The 25,398-nt window shown below is 40.0% G+C and overlaps 1 protein-coding gene across 2 annotated transcripts in view; it reads right to left on the reverse strand.

Moving 5' to 3' along the window:
* Positions 1–25,398, reverse strand: part of SMN2 (survival motor neuron) — a 40,125-nt gene that overhangs the window by 9,583 nt on the left and 5,144 nt on the right. For both annotated transcript variants that reach the window (XM_006927779.4, NM_001009328.1), the window contains 6 exon segments: positions 14,475–14,546; positions 12,436–12,555; positions 11,326–11,526; positions 11,014–11,169; positions 8,160–8,252; positions 6,890–7,000 (listed from right to left, as the gene is read on the reverse strand). In XM_006927779.4, the coding sequence (XP_006927841.1) occupies positions 6,890–7,000; positions 8,160–8,252; positions 11,014–11,169; positions 11,326–11,526; positions 12,436–12,555; positions 14,475–14,546 (753 nt within the window).

Below are 25,398 nucleotides of genomic sequence, written 5' to 3' on the forward strand. Positions count from 1 at the left end.
GGAACACAATTTATACACAAATGTGTAAAATGTACACAAATATGTAAAAATGTTGCGGAGAACTAACTAAGGTCAAAGCAGAGAAAAGACCACTGATGTAGCAATCTTCAGTAAAATCTCAGCAGAGTGGGGAAGACAGAAGCGCACCTGATAGGACTGAAGAGGTGCAGTGAGGTAAGGGAGAGAACTAGAGATAACTCTGAAGAAGTCTGGCTGCACTTTGCAACTATGTGGATGGAACTAGAGGGTGTTATGCTAAGTGAAATTAGTCAGAGAAAGACAAATATCCTATGAGTTCACTCATATGAGAACTTTAAGAGACACAACAAATGAACACAAGGGAAGGGAAGCAAATATAATTTAAAAACAGGGAGGGGGACAAAACATAAGAGACTCAAATAATTCGGATGTAAATTAAAAAATAAATACATTATTAAAAAAAATAAGTCTGGCTGTGAAGGCAAGGTGAAAAATGATGTGATAGACAAGTTCTAGAGAACGTAGTTGAAGTAAATGGTCACTAAGTTTAGCTAAACAGAACTAAAACGGTCACCAACATAGACTGATGAGTAAGACAAGCAAACTGCTGGCTAAATTCTTAGAATATGTCTGTAGATGAAGAAAGATGAACATAAAAATAATACATTTCTTAGCAGCACTCACACATACTGGAAGGCAGACAAATAGATATGATAGACTACTGTCTATATAATAGACTACTGTCAGTGGTGACTTATGGAAAAGGGTAAGAAATAGGCGTGGCTTAGGTCATCAAAGGGATTTTTGTCTTATCTTTGATTTGCTCAATTTTTAAAATGTAATGTATTCATGTATCATCTGTAATCAAGAAATGCATATATTCTTAAAGGATATAAAACAACGTAAATGGCATGATGAGAACAATATAAAAAACAAACCATGTAAAACTCCAGAGACAGGACAATAAAATGCAACAGATGGCTCTGGATTTAATCCTGGATCAAAGAAAGCAATCTTGGGGGCACCTGGGTGGCTCAGTTAAGCGGCCGGCTTAGGTTCATGTCAGGATCTCACAGCTCTTGAGTTCAAGCCCCAGCACTGGGCTCTGTGTTGACAGAGCAGAGCTTGGGGCCTGCTTCAGATTGTGTCTCCCTCGCTCTCTGCCCCTTCCCTGCTCACGCTCTGTCTCTCTCTCTCCTTCAAAAATAAATAAACAGTAAAAATTTTTTTTTAGTAGGGGCACCTGGGTGGCTCAGCGGATTGAGTGTTCAACTTCAGCTCAGGCCTCGCAGTTTGTGAGTTCGAGCCCCACGTTGGGCTCTGTGCTGACAGCTCAGAGCCTGGAGCCTGCTTCAGATTCTGTGTCTCCCTCTCTCCCTGCCCCTTTCCTGCTCACACTCTGTCTCTCAAAAATAAATAAACATTAAAAAAATTAAAAGCAAATTTTAATTTTAATTTTTATTTTTTTTATTAAAAAAAAAATTTTTTTTTAAATGTTTATTTATTTTGGGGACAGAGAGACAGAGCATGAATGGGGGAGGGGCAGAGAGAGAGGGAGACACAGAATCGGAAGCAGGCTCCAGGCCCTGAGTCATCAGCCCAGAGCCTGACGCGGGGCTTGAACTCACGGACCGCGAGATCGTGACCTGAGCTGAAGTCGGACGCTTAACCGACTGAGCCACCCAGGCGCCCCTCAAATTTTAATTTTAAAGAAAGCTACTTTTAATTCTCTTGTAAGGGACATTGGTGAGACAACAGGCAAGATTCAAATAAGGCCAAAAAGGGGCGCCTGGGTGGCGCAGTCGGTTAAGCGTCCGACTTCAGCCAGGTCACGATCTCGCGGTCCCTGAGTTCGAGCCCCGCGTCAGGCTCTGGGCTGATGGCTCAGAGCCTGGAGCCTGTTTCCGATTCTGTGTCTCCCTCTCTCTCTGCCCCTACCCCGTTCATGCTCTCTCTCTCTCTGTCCCAAAAATAAATAAACGTTGAAAAAAAAAATCAAATAAGGCCAAAAGATGAGATCACAGAATTATATAAATTTTAATTCCTGATTTGATTACTATACTACGGTTGTATAACATTCTTAATTTAGGAAACATACTGCATTTAAATGTAAAGGGGTATAATGTTTGCAACTGATTATCAATTATTTCAGGGAAAAATACATATACACATAAACAAAGAAAAAAAAAGACAAACAAGTATGAAATAAATGAGAATAATAAACCTAAAGTGGTACAGGGGCACCTGGGTGACTCAGTCGGTTGAGAGTCTGACTTCAGCTCAGGTCATGATCTCATGGTCTGTGAATTTGAGCCCTTGGACCGAGCTGACAGCTCAGAGCCTGGAACCTGTTTCAGATTCTGTGTCTCCCTCTCCCTCAGCCCCTCCCCAGTTTATGCTCTCTTTCTCCTTCAAAAAATAAATAAACATAAAAAAAATTAAAAAATAAAAGAAACTTAAAGTGGTACAAAGGTGACACTTGGGGACAATTAGGTGAAGGATACATAGAAATTCTTGTACTATTTTCACAACTTTAAGTCTGAAAGAGATTTTTTTTTTTTTTTAAGTTACAAACAACAACAAAAAGCACTTGTATTTTGGTTTGGTTATCTGCCAAAGGTAAACTTTCACACACTACATGACCTAGCAATTCCACTTCTAAGTGTATACCCAAAAGAAATGAAAATGTACATTGACACAGAAACTTGTATACGCATGTTCATCACAGCAGTATTCGTTAAAGCCCCAAAGGAGAAATAACCCAAATGGAAAAAATGAGGTACACTCAATGGATTATTATTCAGCAATAAAAAATGAAGGGAGAGAGGGAGGGAGAGAGGAGAGAGAGAGGGAGAGAGCTCGAGAGAGATTATGCTAAGTGAAGAAAGAAAGACACAAAGGATGACATTTAGTATAACTCTATTTATTTGAAGTGTCCAGAAAAGGCAAATCCACAGAGTAAGTTAGTCATTGCCTAGGCCTAGAAATTTTGAGGAAAATGGGGTACATGTTTGTTTTCTTACGGAAGGAGGGTAGATAATGAAGATATTCCATAAATGACTGTAGTTATGGCTGTGTAATTGTGAATATACTAAAAACCCAAACCAGTGACTTGTATACTTTAAAAGGTGAATTGAATGCCATGTAAACTATATCTCAATAAAACTTAATTAGTTAAAAAAAAAAGTCACAGGCAATGCTGTTTTCCAAACTGGAAACAAGCTACATATCCATCAATGGTTAAAAGAAATAAACAGATTATAGAATATTCATGCAGAAGAACACAACAGAGCTACGACTATACACAACAATGTATATTACTCTCATAAACTGCTGAACAAAATATGCCAGCCACAAAGGAGTGTATGTATAATTCCAAACCATAGAAGTTCAAAAAAGGACAAAAGTACTCTATGACACTAAACGTTAGGAAAATGGTCACCCTTGGCAAAGGGATTAGTAATGAGTGATTAGAAGAAGACATAAGGAGGCAGTAGCTTATATTTTTTTTTAAAATCAAGCTGTTCACTTCTAATATATGCACTTTTCTGCATACATCTGTTTTTTTTCTTTTTTATTAGCGAGGGGGAGTGGGGGAGTGGGGGAGTGAGGGAGGGAGGGAGGGAGAGGGGGGGGAGAGAGAGAGAGAGAGAGAGAGAGAGAGAGAGAGAGAGAGAGAGAGAGAGAGGCAGGCAGTGCAAGTGAGCGAAGGGCAGAGAGAGAGAATCCCAGGAAGGAACAAGAAGGGGAGAAGGAGAGGGGGAGAGAGGGAGAGGGGGAGAGAGAGAGAGAGAGAAGCAGGGCTCATCTGAAGCAGGGCTCCAGCTCATCTGATAAAGATGGGACTAGAAATCATGAACTGTGAGATCACAACCTGAGTCAGATGCTTAAAAGACTGAGCCAACAGGCGCCCCCACCCCCGCTTTTTTTTTTTTTTAAGTTTATTGATTTACTTTGAGACAGACAGCATGAGCAAGAGCAGGGGAGGGGCAGAGAGAGAGGAAGAGAGAGAGAAACCCAAACAGGCTCTGCAATGTCAGCACAGAGCCCAACGCAGGGCTCAACCTCACAAACTGAGATCATGACCTGAGCTGAAATCAGGAGTCCGAGGTTTAACTGACTGAGCCCAACAGGTGACCTCTGCATACATATTTCAATACAAACACTATAAACACCAAATAAACCATGAACCTCTGTATAATATGAACCTGAAAATAAGTCAAAATATGGTCTATCTGGGTAAAAGAACTCTCTTTCCTTCCAAAAAACTGAAAAATAAATATAAATCACATCAGTAGTTTACTTATACACTATATGTAATATTTTTCCAAATATTTCATAATGAAAAATACACTCAGAGAAATACAAAGTGCAGAAAAGGGAAGCTTATTATGTTAGGTAATTGGTCTCAAATTATAAATGGTTAACTTGTTACTTTCCATCATCTTTCTAGTCATAAAAAGGGGAACTTCATCATACTATACAAATATACCAAGTTTATACAATGACTCAAGAATACTTTTTATTATTTTTATTTAATTTTTTAAAAAGTTTATTTATTTTAGGGCGCCTGGGTGGCTCAGTCGGTTAAGCGTCTGACTTCAGCTCAGGTCACGATCTCACTGGTTGTGAGTTCGAGCCCCGCATCGGGCTCTGTGCTGAAAGCTCAGAGCCAGGAGCCTGCTTTGGATTCTATGTCTCCCTCTCTCTCTGCCCCTCCCCTGCTCATGCTCTCGCTCTCTCTCTCTCTCTCTCTCTCTCTCTAATAAATAAACACTAAAAAAACAATTTTTTTAAAGTTTATTTTAAGAGAGAGTGGAGTGGGGGGGGACGGAGGGAGGGAGGAGTGTGTGTGTGGGGGGGGAGATGGAGAGAGGGGGAGAGGGGGAGAGGGGGAGAGGGGGAGAGGGGGAGAGGGAGAGAGAGGGAGAGAGGGAGAGAGGGAGAGAGGGAGAGAGGGAGAGAGGGAGAGAGGGAGAGAGAGAGGGAGAGAGGGAGAGAGAGAGGGAGAGAGGGAGAGAGAGAGGGAGAGAGGGAGAGAGAGAGGGGGAGAGAGAGAGGGAGAGAGGGAGAGAGGGAGAGAGGGAGAGAGGGAGAGAGGGAGAGAGGGAGAGAGAGAGGGAGAGAGAGAGGGAGAGAGAGAGGGAGAGAGAGAGGAAGAGAGGAAGAGAGGAAGAGAGGGAGAGAGGGAGGGAGAGAGAGAGACACAAAGAGAATATCCCAAGCAGGATCCACACCACTAGCGCGGAGCCAGATATGGGGCTCAAACCCATGAACTGTGAGACAGTGTGACATGACGAGAAATCAAGAATCAGATGTGTAAGTGACTAAGCCACCCAGGTCCCCCAAGAATAGCTTTTAAATAACATTAATGGGGGCACGTACAGATGATACATTTAAAAAAATCATACCTTTGAGTCAGTTGTTTATTTATATCTTCCATATATTAACCAAAATTTCAAGTAGTTATAATATCACATCATAATGTCAGCATGGCATAGTAGCTTCCTTTCAAAAATTTAAAAATTTCCTGAAAAGTCACAATACATGTGTGAAACAGACTGATGTGTAAAATGGTACGTATGGAGCCTCAGTTCCTAAGGTCCAGTTTGGCATGTATCACCTCAGGCCTTCCTCTATGCACAAAAGAACCTAACACCTTTTGTCTTTATTTCTTTTCTCAAGCTATTATTCTTTCTTTTTCTATTTCTTTTTTTTTTTTTTTAATTTTCTTTTTTTTAACGTTTATTTATTTTTGAGAGACAGAGCACGAGGAGAGGAAGACACAGAATCCGAAGCAGGCTCCAGCCTCCGAGCTGTCAGCACAAAGCCCGACGCCGGGCTTGAACTCACAAACTGTGAGATCATGACCTGAGCCAGTCAGCCGCTTAACCGAGTCACCCTGGCGCCCCTCATTTTCTATTTCTTGCAATACATTTTGTTTTATATTAAAACACAAAGACAAATGAGACTGGAAAATAATTTAAAAGAGTGTCATTAAATTAGAAAATGTATAATCAACATAACCTAAGAACAGGAACAAAATTTTATTTTTATTTAAATTTTTTTTTTCCAACGTTTATTTATTTTTGGGACAGAGAGACAGAGCATGAACGGGGGAGGGGCAGAGAGAGAGGGAGACACAGAATCGGAAACAGGCTCCAGGCTCCGAACCATCAGCCCAGAGCCTGACGCGGGGCTCGAACTCAGGGACCGCGAGATCGTGACCTGGCTGAAGTCGGACGCTTAACCGACTGCGCCACCCAGGCGCCCCTATTTTTATTTTTTTAAGAGCGAGAGAGACAGAGTGAGTGAGCAGGGGAAAGGGGCAGGGAGAGAGAAAGAATCCCATGTTGGCTCCATGCTCAGCACAGAGCCCGCCACGGGGCTCAACCCCACAACCATGAGATCATCATGACCTGAACTGACATCCAGAGTTGGACATCCAACTGACTGAGCCAACCAGGCGCCTCAACATGAAAAAATTTTAAATGAACTATAATTACACTTAGCAGGGACAATTCAAGAGAATGTAAACCTTAAACACAAGTTATATATATATGTATTTTTGAATGTATTTATTTATTTTGAAGTAGAGACAGAACGCGACCAGGGGAGGGGCAGAGAGAGGGAGACAGAGAATCCCAAGGAAGCTCTGCACCTTAAGCGTGGAGCCCGATGCAAGTAATGAACTCATGAACCAGAGATCATGACCCGAACCAAAATCGAGTCGGATGCCCAATGGACTAAGCCACCCAAGCACTCCAACAGTTGTATGTTTTTAAACTTTATGAGGTAATTTCAACCTTTATGATCTGCCAAACATAACAAACCACTTTTTAGTCACAAACAAAACAAGGTCACATAACCACAAAGTGATTGTCAGGAAAGATGCTGAATGATCACTTACCATATAGTAACCAGTATGATAGCCACTCATGTACCAAGAGATTAACATACTTCCCAAAGCATCAGCATCATCAAGAGAATCTGGACATATGGGAGGTGGTGGGGGAATTATCTGGAAATGGAGAAAGATATAAAGTCAATAAACAAAAACTGAAGTCTGGACATCCATTTTACATAGAGAATGCTGGATGTTAGCTCTATCTTTCCCTACATTTCATGCCATTACCTATTTAAATTTTTTTTTTTTGTAAAGACATTTTGAGGAAGCCAACCGGTAACAACAGGCCAACAAAATTAAGATAAATAAAAATCAAAAGATAAAAGATCACATAAAATGTTTAGATATTTTGTTTTGATTTTCCAACTATTATTCTGTTCCATTATGAAGCTATGGGTAAAAGACCAAGTATATATACTTTAATGGTTTTCCTTAAAAAACATCCAGGGGCACCTGGGTGGCTCAGTCAGTTTAGTATATGACTTCGGCTCAGGTCATGATCTCGTGGTTCTTGGGTTCGAACCCCACATCAGGCTCTGCGCTGACAGGTCAGAGTCTGGAGCCTGCTTCGGATTCTATGTCTCCCTCTCTCTCTGCCCCTCCCCTGCTCGTGCTCTGTCTCTCTCTCAAAAATAAGTAAATGTTAAAAAAAAAAAAAATTAAAATACAACACAAAACAAAACATCCAAATAGCATTTCAAGTAAAGGTCTTGAGTAGAAAAACTGAGCGGCTCCCACTGAAACACATGGAATTTGCCACAAAGTATCTTGTATCTAGCCTACTGTTGATATCTCAAAGTCAGTCTACCGTTAGAAATTGGGACAGACCATGTGACACTAAATTCCAAGCACATCTGGAAGCACATTAATCCTTGTATACAGTGTAATTAAGTCCTTTAAAATAAGAGCTTCCTCCCTATAGAATGAGATATAACTTCTAAGAGGAAGGAAGCATGCAACATAGGGCTCAGATATTGGGGTAATAAGAGGACTAAGTCTGGATAGCAGAAGGACATTTAAAAAAGTAATCCAAGTTGGTTGGTTGGTTGATTGATTTATTTATTAGAGTTTTTATTTATTTATTTTGAGAAACCAGAGGTCGGATGCTTACCTGACTGAGTCACACAGGTGCCCCCAAAACCCTGAGGTTTAGTTCAAAGGTTTACACATTAGAATCTGGCTGTAGGGATGGTATAAAATGACACTTCCATGTCCTGCTAAATCCCTAACTATGTATGAAAACAAATTTTAATCTGAATTCTTTTACACTTACTGGTGGTCCAGAAGGAAAAGGAGGCAACCAGCATGATAGGAAGTGTGGTGGAGGTGGTGGAGGTGGTGGTGGGCCATTGAACTTTAGACCAGGCTGTAAAGAACATTTCAAAGGAAGATTAATTTATCAATTTAAATATGAAAAGAGGAAAAGGATTCAATGTCTTAAGAACCTAAATAACCACCCAGAATGATACATTATACATATCAAAAGAGATGAAACAGGGGCACCTGGGTGGTTCAGTTGGGTAAGGGATAAACATAAGCTTCCTACTCTTGATTTTTGCTCAGGTCATGATCTCATGGTTCATAAGATTCAACCCTGTGTCAGGCTCTGTGCTGAGTGTGGGGCCTGCTTGGGATTTTCTCTCTCCCTCTTTTTCCACCCTTCCCCCGGTTCTCTTTCTCTCTCTCTCAAAAAAAAAGATGAAATAGAATTTCATATACCAAATGGTGAATTTAAACAAGACTCCTAAATCTAGATTTTCCTCATTTCCTTTCATATCTAAACATTCAGAAAGTAAAACCAAAGTAAAAAGATTGCCAATTACCTCAGAAATCAGAGACTGTGTATTTAGCAAGATATTTCAATCATAAAAAAGACTGTATCTGCCACAATGTCGTTAATTGTGTAACCTTTTTATGGATGTCCCCTGAGTTACATATACTAACATAAGCATATATTGTAAAAATTAGTAAACCTCTCATTTAACAAGAAAAGTCAGCTCCCTCAGACCAATGAAGTACAATATGTAGATAAATTAAGAGGTCTGATCATTCTAGAAATTGTGATATAATGCAAACCTCTTTAAGAAAGCATTCACAGGGGTGCTTGCGTGGCTTAGTCGGTGAAGGTCTGACTCTTGGTTTCTACTCAAGTCATGATCTCACAGTTCGTGAAATCAAGTCCTGCATCGGGCTCTGTACTGACAGTGAGGATCCTGCTTGGCATTCTCTCCCAGTCTTTGCCCATAACCGACTCACGCATGCTCTCTCTCTCAAAATAAATAAACATTTTTAAAAATGGTAAAGGGTCACCTAGATGGCTCGGTTAGTTAAGCAACAGACTCTTGATTTCAGCTCAGGACATAACCCCACCGTTTTGAGTTCAAGCCCGCCTCAGGTTCCACACTGACCACACAAAGCCTGCTTTGGATTCTTTCTCTCTGTCTCTTTCCCTGCCCCTCCCCTGCACACACACACACACACTCTCTCTTACACTCTCTCTCTCTCTCTCTCTCTCTCTCTCTCTCTCTCTCTCAAAATAAGTAAATAAGTAAAAGGTTAAAAAAAAGGCACTCACAGAAAATCTTCAGAAAAAGCTTTAATAAGTCAACACTGATTTTTAATTTTATTATTATTATCGCCTGAATACTATAACCTACAGTGAAGGGGTGCCTAGATGGCTAAGTTGGTGGAGCGTCCAACTTAGGCTCAGTTTGTCAGTTTGATCTCCACATCAGGCTCCTTGCTGTAGGATGGATCCTCTGTCCCCCTCTCTCTGCCCCTTCCCCACTTATGTGCGTGCCCGCTCTCTCTCAAAAATAAACAAACAAACAAACATTAAAAAATTTTAACTTCCTTGGTGTGCCTGTGTGGGTCAATCAGTCAAGCGTCTGAATTCCGCTCAGGTCATTATCTCACGTTTCATGAGTTTGAGCCCCTCATCTGGCTCTGCGCTGACAGCTCAGAGCCTGGAGCCTGCTTCTGCTTCTGTGTCTCCCTCTCTCTGCCCCTCCCCCGCTCATGCCCTGCATTTCTCAAAAATAAACTTAATTAAAACAAATTTTAAAAAAAGAAATCATTCATCTTCTCTAAAAAAAAAAATTTTTTTTTTAACCCCCAGTGAAGAAATCACTCCTTTATACAAAACAACTGGACAGGGACACACCAACTTGGGTTCCACGATATAACTTAAAAAAAAAAAAAAAAAAAAAATTTAATTTTTTTAATGTTTGTTTTTGATAGAGAGACAGAGAGCAAGCAGGGGAGGGGCAGAGAAAGAGGGAGACACAGAATCCAAAGCTGGCTCTAGGGTCTGAGCTGTCAGCACAGAGCCCGACGTGGGGCTCAAACCCACAAACTGCGAGATCATGACCTGAGCCGAAGTCAAAGGTCCAACCGACTGAGCCACCTAGGTGCCCCAAAATCTTTTCTGTTTAAGTTGATTTGCTACTTACAGCCAAGAGACCCAGAAAGGAAAAGGGCATTTACATTTTACTCTACAAAACAATCCAGGGCTTCAGGATTTAATGTATTAGATGCTTCTGTATTAGATGTAATTATTGTGTTTCTCACCAACTGTTATGTATCCTAACCAAATGACATGGAGAACCAGAGCATAACACCCTGGTGACAGTAAAATACCACTATACTTTCTAACGTAAATTCATGAGATTACTAGTCTAATACCCAATCCTCCATAAGAACAGTTGGGAAAGGGGGCGCCTGGGTGGCGCAGTCGGTTAAGCGTCCGACTTCAGCCAGGTCACGATCTCGCGGTCCGTGAGTTCGAGCCCCGCGTCGGGCTCTGGGCTGATGGCTCAGAGCCTGGAGCCTGCTTCAGATTCTGTGTCTCCCTCTCTCTCTGCCCCTCCCCCGTTCATGCTCTGTCTCTCTCTGTCCCAAAAATAAATAAACGTTGAAAAAAAGAACAGTTGGGAAAGTCTTTCAGTGTAAAGTATTTTGCATTACTATTTTATTTCCTTTTCAAAGAATTTTCAAGTGTGAATTTATGATATCTACAGAAAGCTACAAAACTTTCAAGGAAAAGCTAAAACTCATCCAATGGAGGGGTGGAAAGTTATAAAATTATTAACTGTTTCCTGGGAAAACTTTTCTGGGCAGAAATGTACCTTTGCCGGTCCCAGTCCTGCTCCTGGCATGGGGGGTGGTGGAGGCAGAAAAGAGTTCCACGAAGTAGCTTTTGACTTGACGTTATTTGATTTATTTCCAGGAGACCTGCAGGAGTTCTCACTTTCATCTGTTGAAATTTGACTTTCATTTTCATTCTTTAAAAAGAAAAAATATACATACTTTTGTTATAAAGGTATCATGGAAAAAAGTGAATACTTCAGGGGATCAAACAACTTTGATTTTCTCATCTCCTCTCTGCCTCCAAGAATTCTTTTTTCTTTCCTTTTTATTTTTATTTTTGGTATCCTTACCTCCTGAGCGTTCTGTTCTACATTATTATCCACTGCAGAGGCTGGGGAAAGTAGATCAGACACATTTTGCTCCTCCCTATTTCCATATCCAGTGTAAACCACAACGCAGGTTTCTCTCTTAAAATCAATTGAAGCAATGGTAGCTGGGTAAACGCAGCCGTCTTCTGACCAAATGGCAGAACACTTGTCACCAACTTTCCACTATAAAAGAAACCAAAGATACACACCCACACGTATTTCTTTTGAAGAGGATAAATTGTAATCTTGTTTAGGTGGGGTAAGGTAGGTTGTGAAGTGGATAGTCTCTAGGTAACTGATCTGGAAGGCAGAATGATCTTTGGCTTGGGGCCAAAGACACATAAATCTGAATTTCCAGTATCAATATAATTTTGCTGTTTATATAATCATGCCACATATTTACCATGTAATATGAATTCTGCCAACTATATAATCAATTAAGACAAGTTTGTTAATCTCTTTAAGTCTCAATTTCCTCATCTGTTAAGGAATTACAATAAAATCTACCTCATCTGTTTGTTGTGAAGAACAGAAAAGGAGGGAGAATGTGTACAGGGTCCTGCACATAGCAGGATTCAGCACATAGCCAGTGCTTATCAAATGTTAGCTCTCTTCCCCCTTGGTAATGATAAAACTAAGGGGACTGACAAGGCACCAAAATATTTAGCTTTCAGGTCTGTTGTTTTAAATAGCAGAAATGATTTTACCTAGAATTTTTGGTTCCTGGGTATTAGTTTTAGGGTTTTTGAAGGAAAAAAAAAAAGCACAGCCATTTCCCAGTTTTACAATGCCAATGCAGTTTAAGGCCCCGAGGTGCTCATCCCAAGTGGCCGTGGGCTCCTGTAACCCACCTCCCACATAAAGTAAACACAATTTTCAACATATTATTTACATTCCCACCTAACTCACTATACTTTTACTGACATGCATGTTCCTCAACAATAGAAAGTTTCACAGCTACTTTAGAAGTTTTATGATTACATGTCAGTGGAAAACACTATACTAATCATGTAAGTTAAATATATTTTACACTATTATTGAAAACAGCAACAAGAAATTCTTTGAAGTTCAATCTCAATGTTTTAAAATAACCTGCTTCAGGGCTGCTGTGGTATTCTTTTTTTGGCTTTTATTCTTCTTAGCAGGTTTTCTTTTAGGTGTGCCTTTTGGTTTATCTGAAGCTTCAGAAATGTCACCATTCTTTAGAGCATGCTGTGAAAATATGAAGAACGATGGACATGTTACAGGGTCATACTTGAAAAAAAGTGTAACAATATAACCCAGTAACTACCAGGGCCTCAAGGCCCCATCAACTCAGCCTCCACTTCCTCTTTTTATCATCCCACATGCTACAGCAACTATGCTGGAAGGCATCATATATCTGGTTATCAGCTCTAGGGACCTTTTTAATCAAGTCCTCACTCTCAACCTTCCTGTAAAGTCAGATTCTGATGATCATTTGTCTTGATATTCATGACATTTTGGGTGATCTAACAGTGTAGAGCTCCAATGCTTTATTACCTCTCTAATCAAGTCTTAAACTTGGGCATTCCCAAAAAAGAACTGTCCATCCTTCTTTACCTGTTTATGATCATCTATCCCTATTACTTCAATTATAACCTCTATGCAGAGAGACTTCTCTTTTTTTTTTATTATTAAACAAAAAATTTTTAAATTATTTATTTATTTTTGAGAGGCGGGACAGGGGCAGAGAGAGGGAGGGAGACAAAGAACCCGAAGCAGGCTCCAGGCTCTGAGCTGTCCGCGCAGAGCCTGATGTGGGGCTCCAACTCACGAGGTGTGAGATCATGACCTGAGCAGAAGTTGGATGCTTAACAGACTGAGCTACCCAGGTGCCCCTTATGCAGACAGACTTCTAAATCTACTATCCAACTGACATTTCTTCTTCATTCAATGCAACATTTCCAATTACCAATTTCATATCTTCACATTTACTTCAAAAAACACAGTTTAAAATTAAACTGTTTTTCCCCAAATTAAGTTATTTTCCTCTACTCACACTACTTCCCTCTGCAATATCATCAATCCCAGCCAACAATGAGCCACACTTTAATCTGCATTTTACAGAACCTGCATTAGTGTGCTTCTACCTTAAGGGTATATTGAAAAGGATTACTGGAGTGCTTGGGTGGCTCAGTCAGCTGGGCCCCTGATTTCAGCTTAGGGCATGATCTTATCACTCGTGGGTTTGAGCCCTGCAATGAGGTCTCCACTGTCAGTGTGGAGCCCGCTTTGGTTCCTGTCTCCCTCTCTCTCTACCCCACCCCAGCTAGTGCTTTCTGTCTCAAAACCAAATAAAAACATAAAAAAAAAAAAAAAAAAAAAAAAAAACCCTAATTAAAAAAAAGAGAAGTATTACTGAGAAACTTGAATTCAGTTTTAAGGATAACATACAGGTCTGATCTTTACCTCATGCAGTAAGAGTGACTAAGGGAAAGAAGTGGACTTCGTATTTGGTGCTCTGTATGAAGATATGCTCTTTGTCTGGACTACTGATGGCTCTTGCATGGTGCTCAATAAAGCTAAATACCTCACACAGCAGAGAAAGTGATGATGTTGGGCAACTGTGTAAATGTCTTGCTGGGGCCACAAAAACAGACTACATCTCCTTAAAGAATTGAATATTCCTGCCGTCAGGAACACCTGACTTGATAACCAACTCAGGATTTGGGTTAGGATTAATTTAATGTAAGTAAAGCACCTAGAATAGTGCCTAAAATACTGTAAACACTCTACAAGTACTAATTATAGCACTACTGACATTTATCATTATTATTTCAATGAAGGCTTGTTAAATGAAAATTATAATTTAGACTGCCCTTCTACTAATCTGAATTAGACGATTTCTATAGTCTGATACAATGCAAACACATTAAAAGTAATTAATGTTTAAGATTCTACTTAAATTGGCTTTGCTAAAGGGATGACATACAGAGAGCCTACCTACCAACTTCTAAAGGAAGATTATCATCTAAGTCAATTAGCCAATGATATCTATTGGCCTTCAACATTAGAACGGAATAATATGTAATTCAACACTTTAAGTATGTTATCAGTTAATTTTGTCCCAAATGAATAACATGAGGAAATAAGGAAAAGAGTATTCATACCTTAAATGAAGCTACAGCTTTATCATAAGCTTTTATCAACGCTGTATCATCCCAAATGTCAGAATCATCACTCTGGGAAGGGTAAAGAACAAACACAATTCATGTTTAAATGGGTTTCATAAAAAATGTAGGTTAGATACTGTCAGGAGCCATCCTACGCCACACATGAAGTTACACTAAAAACAGGTATTTTAAATCCTAAACAAAACTAGAGGAAGCCTACCTCCTTACAGAGTATGTGACATTACCCCCAAAACTAGGCATATGTAAATATTCTAAAAGGAGTAAACTGAATGCTCTATAATTGAATTTCTATCCACCAACCATAAGTGGATCTGTTCAAAGATAACTATGTTTCAAACTTTTCTAAGAGCTGATAAAAGGTTTACTTTGGCAATGTGGGAAAACATCTGGCTATTAGCCTGACTTTGTTATACAGACTATGGTAATGCTATTCCGACCAAAGAATCTGAGGTCCAAAGAATATTCTTTTCCCCTTGACCTTGCACTATGTCTAGATTAAGCAAGAATTCTCAAAAGGTTTTAAGTTACAAATTACTAGTAGTGATTAATAAATCAATTTTCATTTTAAACAGGAGTGGTATTAAGTAATCTGGAAAAGACTGAAGTAGCATTTAATTCTATTTTTATTTAAATTTAATTCAATTCAAAAACATATTCTTGAGCATATCCACTATCTCTTACACACTCATTTCTGAGAGGTATATGAAATCACGCTACCTGCTCTCTTCAGCGATGGTCTAAATAGGAATTTAAAACATAGTGTCACAGAAAATCAAAATAAAAAAAATACAAAACATTTATGGTGAGACATTACAGACAATAAATGTGTGAATTAAAAGAAATAGATTTTCTCTGGTTCAAGAGGCCGACTTTGGAAGATGCTGAATTCACCTGCTCCCCACCAATGCACCAGATCTATAGCTACATACGGAACAACTTCCTCTAGGGTAAAAAGACAAAATCAAAAATACCCAGAAACTAGTTGAGCAACTCCTACACATTAGGCAAACATGAAAAAACAAATCCCTACAAAGAAGGGAAGCTGAGACACAGTTTTGCCATAAACCCCTTCCCAGTGCAGCAACCCATTATAGGGAGGAAACTCAAAACTCAGAGACTCTCCCTGAGGAGAAATGAATTTGAACCCCAAACTGGGCACTTGAACTTTTAAGACCTGTACCTGAGATAAGCCCCCAAGACATCTAGCATTGAAAACTATGGGGATTCGCATTCAAAGACCTACAGGAAAATAGCAAACTGAGAAAAAGCCATTAAAGTGCTCCAATGCCTGGATTTAATTGCCCAAGGCAGGTAGTGCAGAAACAATGGAGTAAAAGGCACACAAACTTTATGTGAAAGAGACTCATTTGCTTATTAAAGTGTTAGCCTGAGGGGCAGTCTAATTTAACACACACTTGCAGGGCCCTGGTGGGATATTCTCAAAGCACACAGGCTAGTGGGCACCATGTTTCTGCTCCTGCCTCGCTCCAGACAGACAATGCCATCTGTGTGCTCTCCCTCTTCTGAGTTCCAGAGCACTTGTGTGTCCTAGAGGGTAGCATTTGTTTACATGCACTTGGTGCCCCAGTTTCCACACCTGGTGTCCCAGGCTTTTGCAGCTGTTGCTCAGGAAACACTCCGTAACCATCTGTCCATGGTAACTAGGGGGCTTTCCATTCCTGGGTTCCATAAGACTATTCACTCTCTGCCTTATTCCAGCTTACTGTTATCTCCCAGAAAGAAGCTTATGCACTCTCTGGGTACCCTGATTATTGCAAGTGCTACCCAGGGGATATGTCCAGATCACCTGCTCTGCAGGCTGAGCGGGCTTCTGCTTGCATTCCCACAAGACTGTATATATTTACGTACTTTAAAAGCTGCTGCCCAAGGGTCTGGCTCCCCAGTCATACTGAATCAAATTGTTGACTGAGATCCTCCTCCTGGGGCACAGATAGGTCTTTGCACACTCTCAACTACTGGGAACCACTAAAATTAAAATAGGCTGCTTGGATAATCACAAAGATTTGAGAAACAACCAAGAGCTAGTGCAGGGTTGAACGTTAAAGTTCATCTTCTACAAGATACTCCTTGAAGTCTGGCAGAGGTGGCTATTATCTAATGCACAGAAACCAACTCAGAAAGTCAAGCAAAATGAAGAAACAGAGGAATATGTTCCATAAAAGGAATAAGGTAAAACCTCAGAAACCATTTCTTAAAAGTAACAGAGAAGTGATTTACCTGATAAGGAGTTCAAAATAATAGTCATAAGCATGCTTATCAAGCTCAGGAGAATGAATGAGCACAGTGAGAACTTCAAGAAATAAAAAATAAAGAAAATGCCAAAAAGAAAAAAAGTCAGGGGCGCCTGGGTGGCTCAGGCAGTTGAGCGGCTGACTTTGGCTGAAGTCATGATCTCACGGCTCATGGGTTCGCACACTGCATCAGGCTAGCTGCTTTAAGAGTGGACCCTGCTTCAGATCCCTGTCCCCCTCTCTCTGCCCCTCCCCACCTCAAAAATAAACAAGCTTAAAAAAAAAGATTAACTACCCCCCCCCCCGCCCTTTCCCCCCTCCGGTGTGCTCTCTCTCTCTAAAATAAAAATTAAAAGTAATAAAATAATTTTTTAAACCATGTATGGTGTCAGATGTTGACTAGACTTATTGTGGTGTTTGTTTTCCAAAGTGTACAAATACTGAATAATTATGTTGTACACCTGAAATTAATACAATGTTATATCTCAATTATACCTCAATAAAAAAAGAAGAGAAAAAGGAATGGCTGGTGGATGATCATGGAGCAAACAGGCCTAGGAAATAAAAATCAGAAGGATGAGGACAGGTAGAAGAGAAAATAGAAAGCATTTCAAGAAAGATCAGGAGCCAAAAAAAAGGCCTAGAAGCAAAAATAAACCCACTGACTGTATGGTTTCACTTGTGTGAGATATCAAAAGTAGCCAATCACAAAAACAAAGTAGAAAGTTGGGGTTGGGGGGAAGAAGCAATGCTTTTTAATGGGTAGAGTTTCAGTTTTGCAACATTAAAAAGTTCTAGGTATCTACCGTACAATAACATGAATATATTTAACGCCAAATGCACAGTTCAAAATGGCTAAAATGTAGGGCACTTTGTTGACTCAGTTGGTAGAGCATGAGACTCTTGATCTTGTTCGAACCCCACGTTGGGTACAGAGTGGATTTAAAAAAAATGGCTAAGATGATAAATTTTATGTTATGTGTGTGCTTTTAAGCCACAATTAAGGGACACCTGGGTGGCTCAGGTGGTGAAGCATCCAACTCTTGATTTTGGCTCAGTTCATCTCACCGTGGCCAGAGTGGAGCCTGTTTGAGATTCTCTTTCCCCCTCTCTCTGCCCCTCCCCCATGCTTGCTTGCATTCTCTTTCCCTCACTCAAAATAAATAAACATTTCTTAAAAATAAACCACAATTAAAAATAAAAATAAAACAATGTATTTTGATCACTTAGACTACAAGTCCAACTAGAAGAATCAGGTTCATTCTACATAGTAGCTGAAGATAAGTTTAGATACATATGTTGATGATGAGAGGACAAGTTACCAAACACCTTCAATTAGTATCTTGGATTTGGTATGTTAGTCAATTAATGAGTTCCAAAGAAGCCTATAATAAAACTTCTTTAGTTGCAAAACTAATTTAGGTGGCTCTCCTGTTAATCTCCATTATACAGAGAAACAGCTAATCTCATTTTTTGATAAAAACTAATTAAAAATCATTTAATCATTCTGTAGATAAGGAAAGTAATCACAGAGGTAACTGATTGTTCAAGGTTACACTTCCACTTAGAAAGGGAGATGTTCCTTAGAGATTTGATACAGCCTGAGTTAGCAAACAGTAGAAATTAAGGATAATGAAGACATATTTTTTTAAAAAAAACACAAAATTACAAGACACATCAGTGCTCCTGCAACTGCAAATGGGGGCCATCTGTCTGGCTTAGTCAGAGGAGCATGTGAATCTTGATCACAGAGTTCTAAGTCTGAGCCCCAGGTTGTGTATAGAGGTTACTTAAAAATAAAATCTTAAAAAAAATATCCTGCAAAAAGTACTACTGATAAAGGAAGATGAATTCCATTGTTTCAATACAAGAGGGCATTCTTTTTTTTTTTACATGTATTTATTTTGAAAGAGAGGGCAAGAGAGGGCAAGCAGTGGGGGGGGGGGAGGGAGGGAGGGAGGGGGGGGGAGGGAGGAAGAGAGAGAGAGAGAGAGAGAGAGAGAGAGAAGGAGGGAGGGAGAGAGAGAATCCCAAGCAGGCTCTGCACTGACAGAGGGGCTCGAACCCATGAACCAACCATGAGATCATGACCTGAGACAAAGTCACACACCCAACCGACTGAGCCACACACGTGCCCGCAAAAAGGCATTCTTAAAAGTAAAATACAAAGCAACCCAAACTCCTCACATGGCAATGATTATGTTCAGATCAAGGAAACAAGAGATTTCAAAATGAAAAGATACCTAAGATTTTATACAAAGCTATTAGAACAAAAAATATTTCAGCTAATAAAACTTCCCAAATAACAATCACAAAAAGAAGCAAACACCCAATTGAAATTAAATAAAGTAGCATCTGCAAACTACCCTGAATCAAAAAGTTTATAAACTAAGATGAGAAAACAGGGCAAAAGGGCAAGATTTGAATTGGGAGTTAAAATCAAGATAGAAATGGGAGAAAAAGTAACATTGGCTACAAAGTATCCAAGGCAGAATATATCTGACTGAAAATTTAGGGAGTACCAAAGAAAACACATTAAAAAAAAAAAAAGAAAATAAGTGTTAAATACGGATAACTAGCAAAGAATATTTAATATATGTATAAATGTATATACAAGTACCTGAAGAAAAAAAGCTAAAAATCAAAAACAAAATAAAATCTAAAAAAAATCTCAATGCCTCTAAACAAAAAGACCAAGTCAGGTACAAAATAAAGAAAATTAATTAGTGTAAGATTTTTCCCATAGAAATTTGTGGGAAAAAGTATGAATCAAGGATTTTGTGATATGGCCTAGCTGACCTTTGAGCAGGGAAACTAAGTTTACAATGTTGAAGAATACTATACTCACTAATCTTTCCAGAGAAATCTACTGAAAATAAGCTTCAACCAACCAAGTATGATCAGGGAAAACTTGGGTTAACAAAACAAAACCCAACCTTAGCAATTCTAACAGAAAAGTAAACTACAGTTGACCCTCGAACAACTGTGGGGGAGGGAGGCTAGGGGTGCCGAAAACTGTAGTTTTCATATATATATTTAGTATTTATTTTTGAGAGAGTGCAAGTGGGGAAGGGGCAGAGAGAGGGGGACGGGGGAGAGAGGACAGAGGATCTGAAGCAGGCTCTGTGCTGTCAGCAGCGGGTCCAAGGTGGGGTTGCAACTGGCTAACTGCAAGATAATGACCTGAGCTGAAGTCAGATGCTCAACTGACTGAGCCACCCGGTTGCCCCAGCTTTTTTTTTTTTTTTTTTAAGCAGGCTCCATACTCAGTATGGAGCTGGAACTCATGACCCCAAAATCAAAAGTTGCATGCTCTACCAAATGAGCCAGCCAGGTACCCCCCTGTGTACAATTTTTGACTCCCCAAAACCTTAAGCATTATTAGCCTACTGTTGACCAGAAGCCTTATAAATAATATAAACAGCCTATTAATATATGCTTGATGTATTATACACTGCATTCTTACAATAAAATAAAGAAAATATTAAAATTCTAAAGAAGAGAAAATACATTTATAATACTGTACTATATTTATGGGGAAAAAAATTCACATATAGGTGGACCTGTCCAGCTCAAACCATGGCTGTTCAAGGGTCAATATATATTAAATTGACAAGCTGTAAAACTCATGTGGAAATACAAAGGACCTAGAAAAAAATCAATTCTGAAAAAGCAAAGCAAAGCTGGAAGATTTACATTATCTTACTTCAACAAGTACTGTGAAGCTACTGTAATCAAAAAGTGTGCTATTAAAAATAGATTATTATTTAAGTGTGCTATTAAAAATACAGAAGGAGTACATGCACCCCAATGTTTATAGTAGCACTATCAACAATAGCCAACCTATGGAGAGAGTCCAAATGTCCACTTACTGATGAATGGATAAAGAAGATGTGGTATATATATACAATGGAGTATCACTAGGCAATTAAAAAGAATGAAATCTTGGGGCGCCTGGATGGCTCAGTCGGTTGAGCGTCCGACTTCGGCTCGGGTCATGATCTCACAGTTTGTGAGTTCCAGCCCTGCATCGGGCTCTGTGCTGACAGCTCAGGGCCTGGAGCCTGCTTCAGATTCTGTGTCTCCCTCTCTCTACCCCTCTTCTGCTTGTACGCTCTCTCAAAAATAAAAATAAACATTAACAAACAGTGAACAAACAACAGATCTCAGCATTTTGCCAAAGAAAATAGTATATTGACAGCAAATAAACATATGAAATGATCATTAATTGATGGCTCAATTAGTTAAGCATCCTTTTTGGCTCAGGTCATGATTTCATGTTTCATGAGTTTGAGCCCAGAATTGGGCTCTGCTGTCAGCATGGAGCCTGCTTCAGATCTTCTGTCCCTACCTCTCTCTACCCCTCCACTGCTTGTGCTCTCTCAAAAATAAACATTTAGGGGTACCTGGGTGGTTCAGCCAGTTAAGGGTCTGGTTTTGGCTCCGGTCATGATCTCACGGTTCCTGGATTCAGGCCCTGAGTTGGGCTCTATGCTGACAGTGTGGAACCTGTTTGCAATTCTTTCTCTCTTCCTCGCTATCTGCCCCTCGCCCACCCTCCATTTCTCTCAGAATAAATTAACAAACCTTAAAAAAAAGATGACCATGGGAACGCAAGTTAGTGTAGCCACTCTGGAAAACAGTATGGAGGTTCCTCAAAAAACTAAAAATAGAACTACCCTATAACCCAGCAAATGCACTACTAGGCATTTATCCAAGGGATACAGGTGTGCTGTTTCGAAGGGGCACATGCACCCCCATGTTTATAGCAGCACTATCAACAGTAGCCAAAGTATGGAAAGAGCCCAAATGTCCATCGATGGATGAATGGATAAAGAAGACGTGGTATATATATGTAATGGAGTATTACTCAGCAATCAAAAAGAATGGAATCTTGCCATTTGCAACTACATGGATGGAACTGGAGGGTATTATGCTAAGTGAAATTAGTCAGAGAAAGACAAACATCCTATGACTTCACTCATATGAGGACTTTAAGAGATAAAACAGGTGAACATAAGGGAAGGAAAACAAACATATAAAAACAGGGAGGTGGACAAAACATAAGAGACTCATAAATATGGAGAACAAACTGAGGGTTACTGGAGGTGTTGTGGGAGGGGGGATGGGCTAAATGGGTAAGAGGCACTAAGGAATCTGCTCCTGAAATCATTGTTTCACTATATGCTAACTAATTTGGATGTAAATTTTAAAAAATAAAAAAATTAAATTAAAATAAAAGATGACCATTTCAAAATTAACAAGGATGTGGAAAAAGTGGAACCGTCATACACTACTAGTCAAAATATAAAATGGTTCAACCACTTTGAAGAAGAGTTTGGCACTTTTTTTTTTTTTAAGGTCTGACTGGATTTATTCAATGGGTAGCATCCCATTTAACAAATAGAAGGGTGCTCCCAAGGCAGTTTTTTTTTTTTTTTTTTTTAATGTAGGCTCCATACCCAATGTGGGGTTTAAACTCACCACCCAGAGATGAAGAATCTCATGCTCTACCGACGGAGCCAGTCAGGCACCCCCCAAGGCAGCTTCTTAAAAAGTTAAAACACACCTACTCCATGAGTAGACTTCCAACAGAAATGAAAACTTATGTCCACACAGTCTTCTCCACTAATATTCACAGCAGCTCTATTATTAACCTTCCCCAAATGAAAACAATCGATGGCACAAAAACAGACACATAGACCAATGGAATAGAATAGAAATCCCAGAACTAGACCCACAAAAGTATGGCCAACTAATCTTTGACAAAGCAGGAAAGAACATACAATGGAAAAAAGACAGTCTCTTTAACAAATGGTGCTGGGAGAACTGGACAGCAACATGCAGAAGGTTGAAACTAGACCACTTTCTCACACCATTCACAAAAATAAACTCAAAATGGTTAAAGGACCTGAATGTGAGACGGGAAACCATCAAAACCCTAGAGGAGAAAACAGGAAAAGACCTCTCTGACCTCAGCCGTAGCAATTTCTTACTCGACACATCCCCAAAGGCAAGGGAATTAAAAGCAAAAATGAACTACTGGGACCTTATGAAGATAAAAAGCTTCGGCAGAGCAAAGGAAACAACCAACAAAACTAAAGGGCAATCAACAGAATGGGAAAAGATATTTGCAAATGACATATCGGACAAAGGGCTAGTATCCAAAATCTATAAAGAGCTCACCAAACTCCACACCCGAAAAACAAATAATCCAGTGAAGAAATGGGCAGAAAACATGAATAGACACTTCTCTAAAGAAGACATCCAGATGGCCAACAGGCACACGAAAAGAAGCTCAACGTCGCTTCTCATCAGGGAAATACAAATCAAAACCACACTCAGGTATCACCTCACGCCAGTCAGAGTAGCCAAAATGAACAAATCAGGAGACTATAGATGCTGGCGAGGATGTGGAGAAACGGGAACCCTCTTGCACTGTTGTGGGAATGCAAATTGGTGCAGCCACTCTGGAAAACAGTGTGGAGGTTCCTCAAAAAATTAAAAATAGACCTACCCTATGACCCAGCAGGAGCACTGCTAGGAATTTGCCCAAGGGATACAGGAGTGCCAATGCAGAGGGGCACTTGTACCCCAATGTTTATAGCAGCACTCTCAACAATAGCCAAATTATGGAAAGAGCCTAAATGTCCATCAACTGATGAACGGATAAAGAAATTGTGGTTTATATACACAATGGAGTACTACGTGGCCATGAGAAAGAATGAAACCTGGCCCTTTGTGGCAACGTGGACGGAACTGGAGAGTGTGATGCTAAGTGAAATAAGCCATACAGAGAAAGACAGATACCATATGTTTTCACTCTTATGTGGATCCTGAGAAACTTAACAGGAACCCATGGGGGAGGGGAAGGGAAAAAAAAAAAAGAGGTTAGAGTGGGAGAGAGCCAAAGCATAAGAGACTGTTAAAAACAGAACAAACTGAGGGTTGATGGGGGGTGGGAGGGAGAGGAGGGTGGATGATGGGTATTGAGCAGGGCACCTGTTGGGATGAGCACTGGGTGTTGTATGGAAACCAATTTGACAATAAATTTCATATATTGAAAAAAAAATAAACTCTTCAGCATAAAAAAAAGAAAACAATCGAAACGTTTATGAAGTGAATGCATAAACAAATTCTAGTATAATAATAAAATGGGATACTGCAGCAATAAAAAGGAATGAACAACTAATATGTACAACAAAATGTGTGAAGCTGAAAACTATGCTGAGTAAAGGAAGGCAAACAAAAGATTTAATGTTTATAAACTTCTAGAAAATGCATACTAATCGGCGACAGAAAGTGTGATCCAGCAGTGATCAGGGAACAGCAGATGAGAGAAAGGAGAGTAGGATTATAAAGGGGTATAAAGAAATCCAAACCAGCCCACACACTGAGATCATGTGAAGCTCTGAGAGGACAGGAAGAAACAAAACGGCTTTCAATCTCTAGCTGCTCAGTCCTGGGCTACGGTAGCTCCAAGTCTATGTGAATGCAACCACGTGAAAGATCTAAAGGACAAGTGTCCAGCAAGGCCGTCACAAATTCTTGACCCACAGAAACCACGACAGATAATAAAATGATAATTACTATTTCAAGGTACTAAGTTTTGGGGAGTTTGTTAGATAACAAGAGACACCAGAACAGACCATCAGCACTGCTTTTATATAGCTGTTTCTTGGTCACCACTAGTATGTCTCATGTTCTCCTATCTCCGACAATTGTCAACTGCTGAAACTTCTGCTGAGATCTCTTGAGTCATCAGCAAACCCTGCTCCCAATATCTTTAACCTCTTCTCTGAATATTCCCTTTACCTCCTTGCTTTAAAATCTAACTTTTCCCAAAGATGCCTCTTTCCTTGCAGGTATCTCAAATGAAATGTCTTCTCCATATCCCTCAAATCATCATACCACAGATGGGGAAGCAATCTTACTTGCTCCTTACACCCACTTCCAGATTTTTCCTCTCTCCTTCCTTCCTAAAAACCCTCAGTTTCAAGAAGCCTGTTACTAGACTCCATTGTCTGCTATTCCTCTTTATGTAATCATTTACAACCATCTGAGCCACGCTTCCTCACTCCCGAGATTTAGCGTTGTCTCCAACTCCTGCCGTTCTTGGTTATTAAAAAACCCACACAGCTGATTCTGCCAATACCCTAACCGTCCAGGTCCTTAAACTCCTCCATACTAATGATCTTGTACACCACCCAATCGCAGTTACTAGCTTCTATGGTTAACAATAACCGAACCTTTCCATAAACTCAGTTTAAAGAATCCTACTCTCTATGGGGCGCCTGGGTGGCGCAGTCGGTTAAGCGTCCGACTTCAGCTCAGGTCACGATCTCGCGGTCCGTGAGTTCGAGCCCCGCGTCAGGCTCTGGGCTGATGGCTCAGAGCCTGGAGCCTGTTTCCGATTCTGTGTCTCCCCCTCTCTCTGCCCCTCCCCCGTTCATGCTCTGTCTCTCTCTGTCCCAAAAATAAATAAACGTTAAAAAAAAATTTTTAAAAAAATAAAGAATCCTACTCTCCTTGGACAGAAGACATGAACAGACATTTCTTGGAAGGTGATAGAGGGCCAAAGACACATGAAAAGATACTCAACATCACTCATCATCAGGCAAATGCGAATCAAAACAATGAGCTATCAA

The sequence above is a fragment of the Felis catus genome, chromosome A1, assembly GCF_018350175.1.
Source record: "Felis catus isolate Fca126 chromosome A1, F.catus_Fca126_mat1.0, whole genome shotgun sequence".
NCBI classification, from domain to species: domain Eukaryota; kingdom Metazoa; phylum Chordata; class Mammalia; order Carnivora; family Felidae; genus Felis; species Felis catus.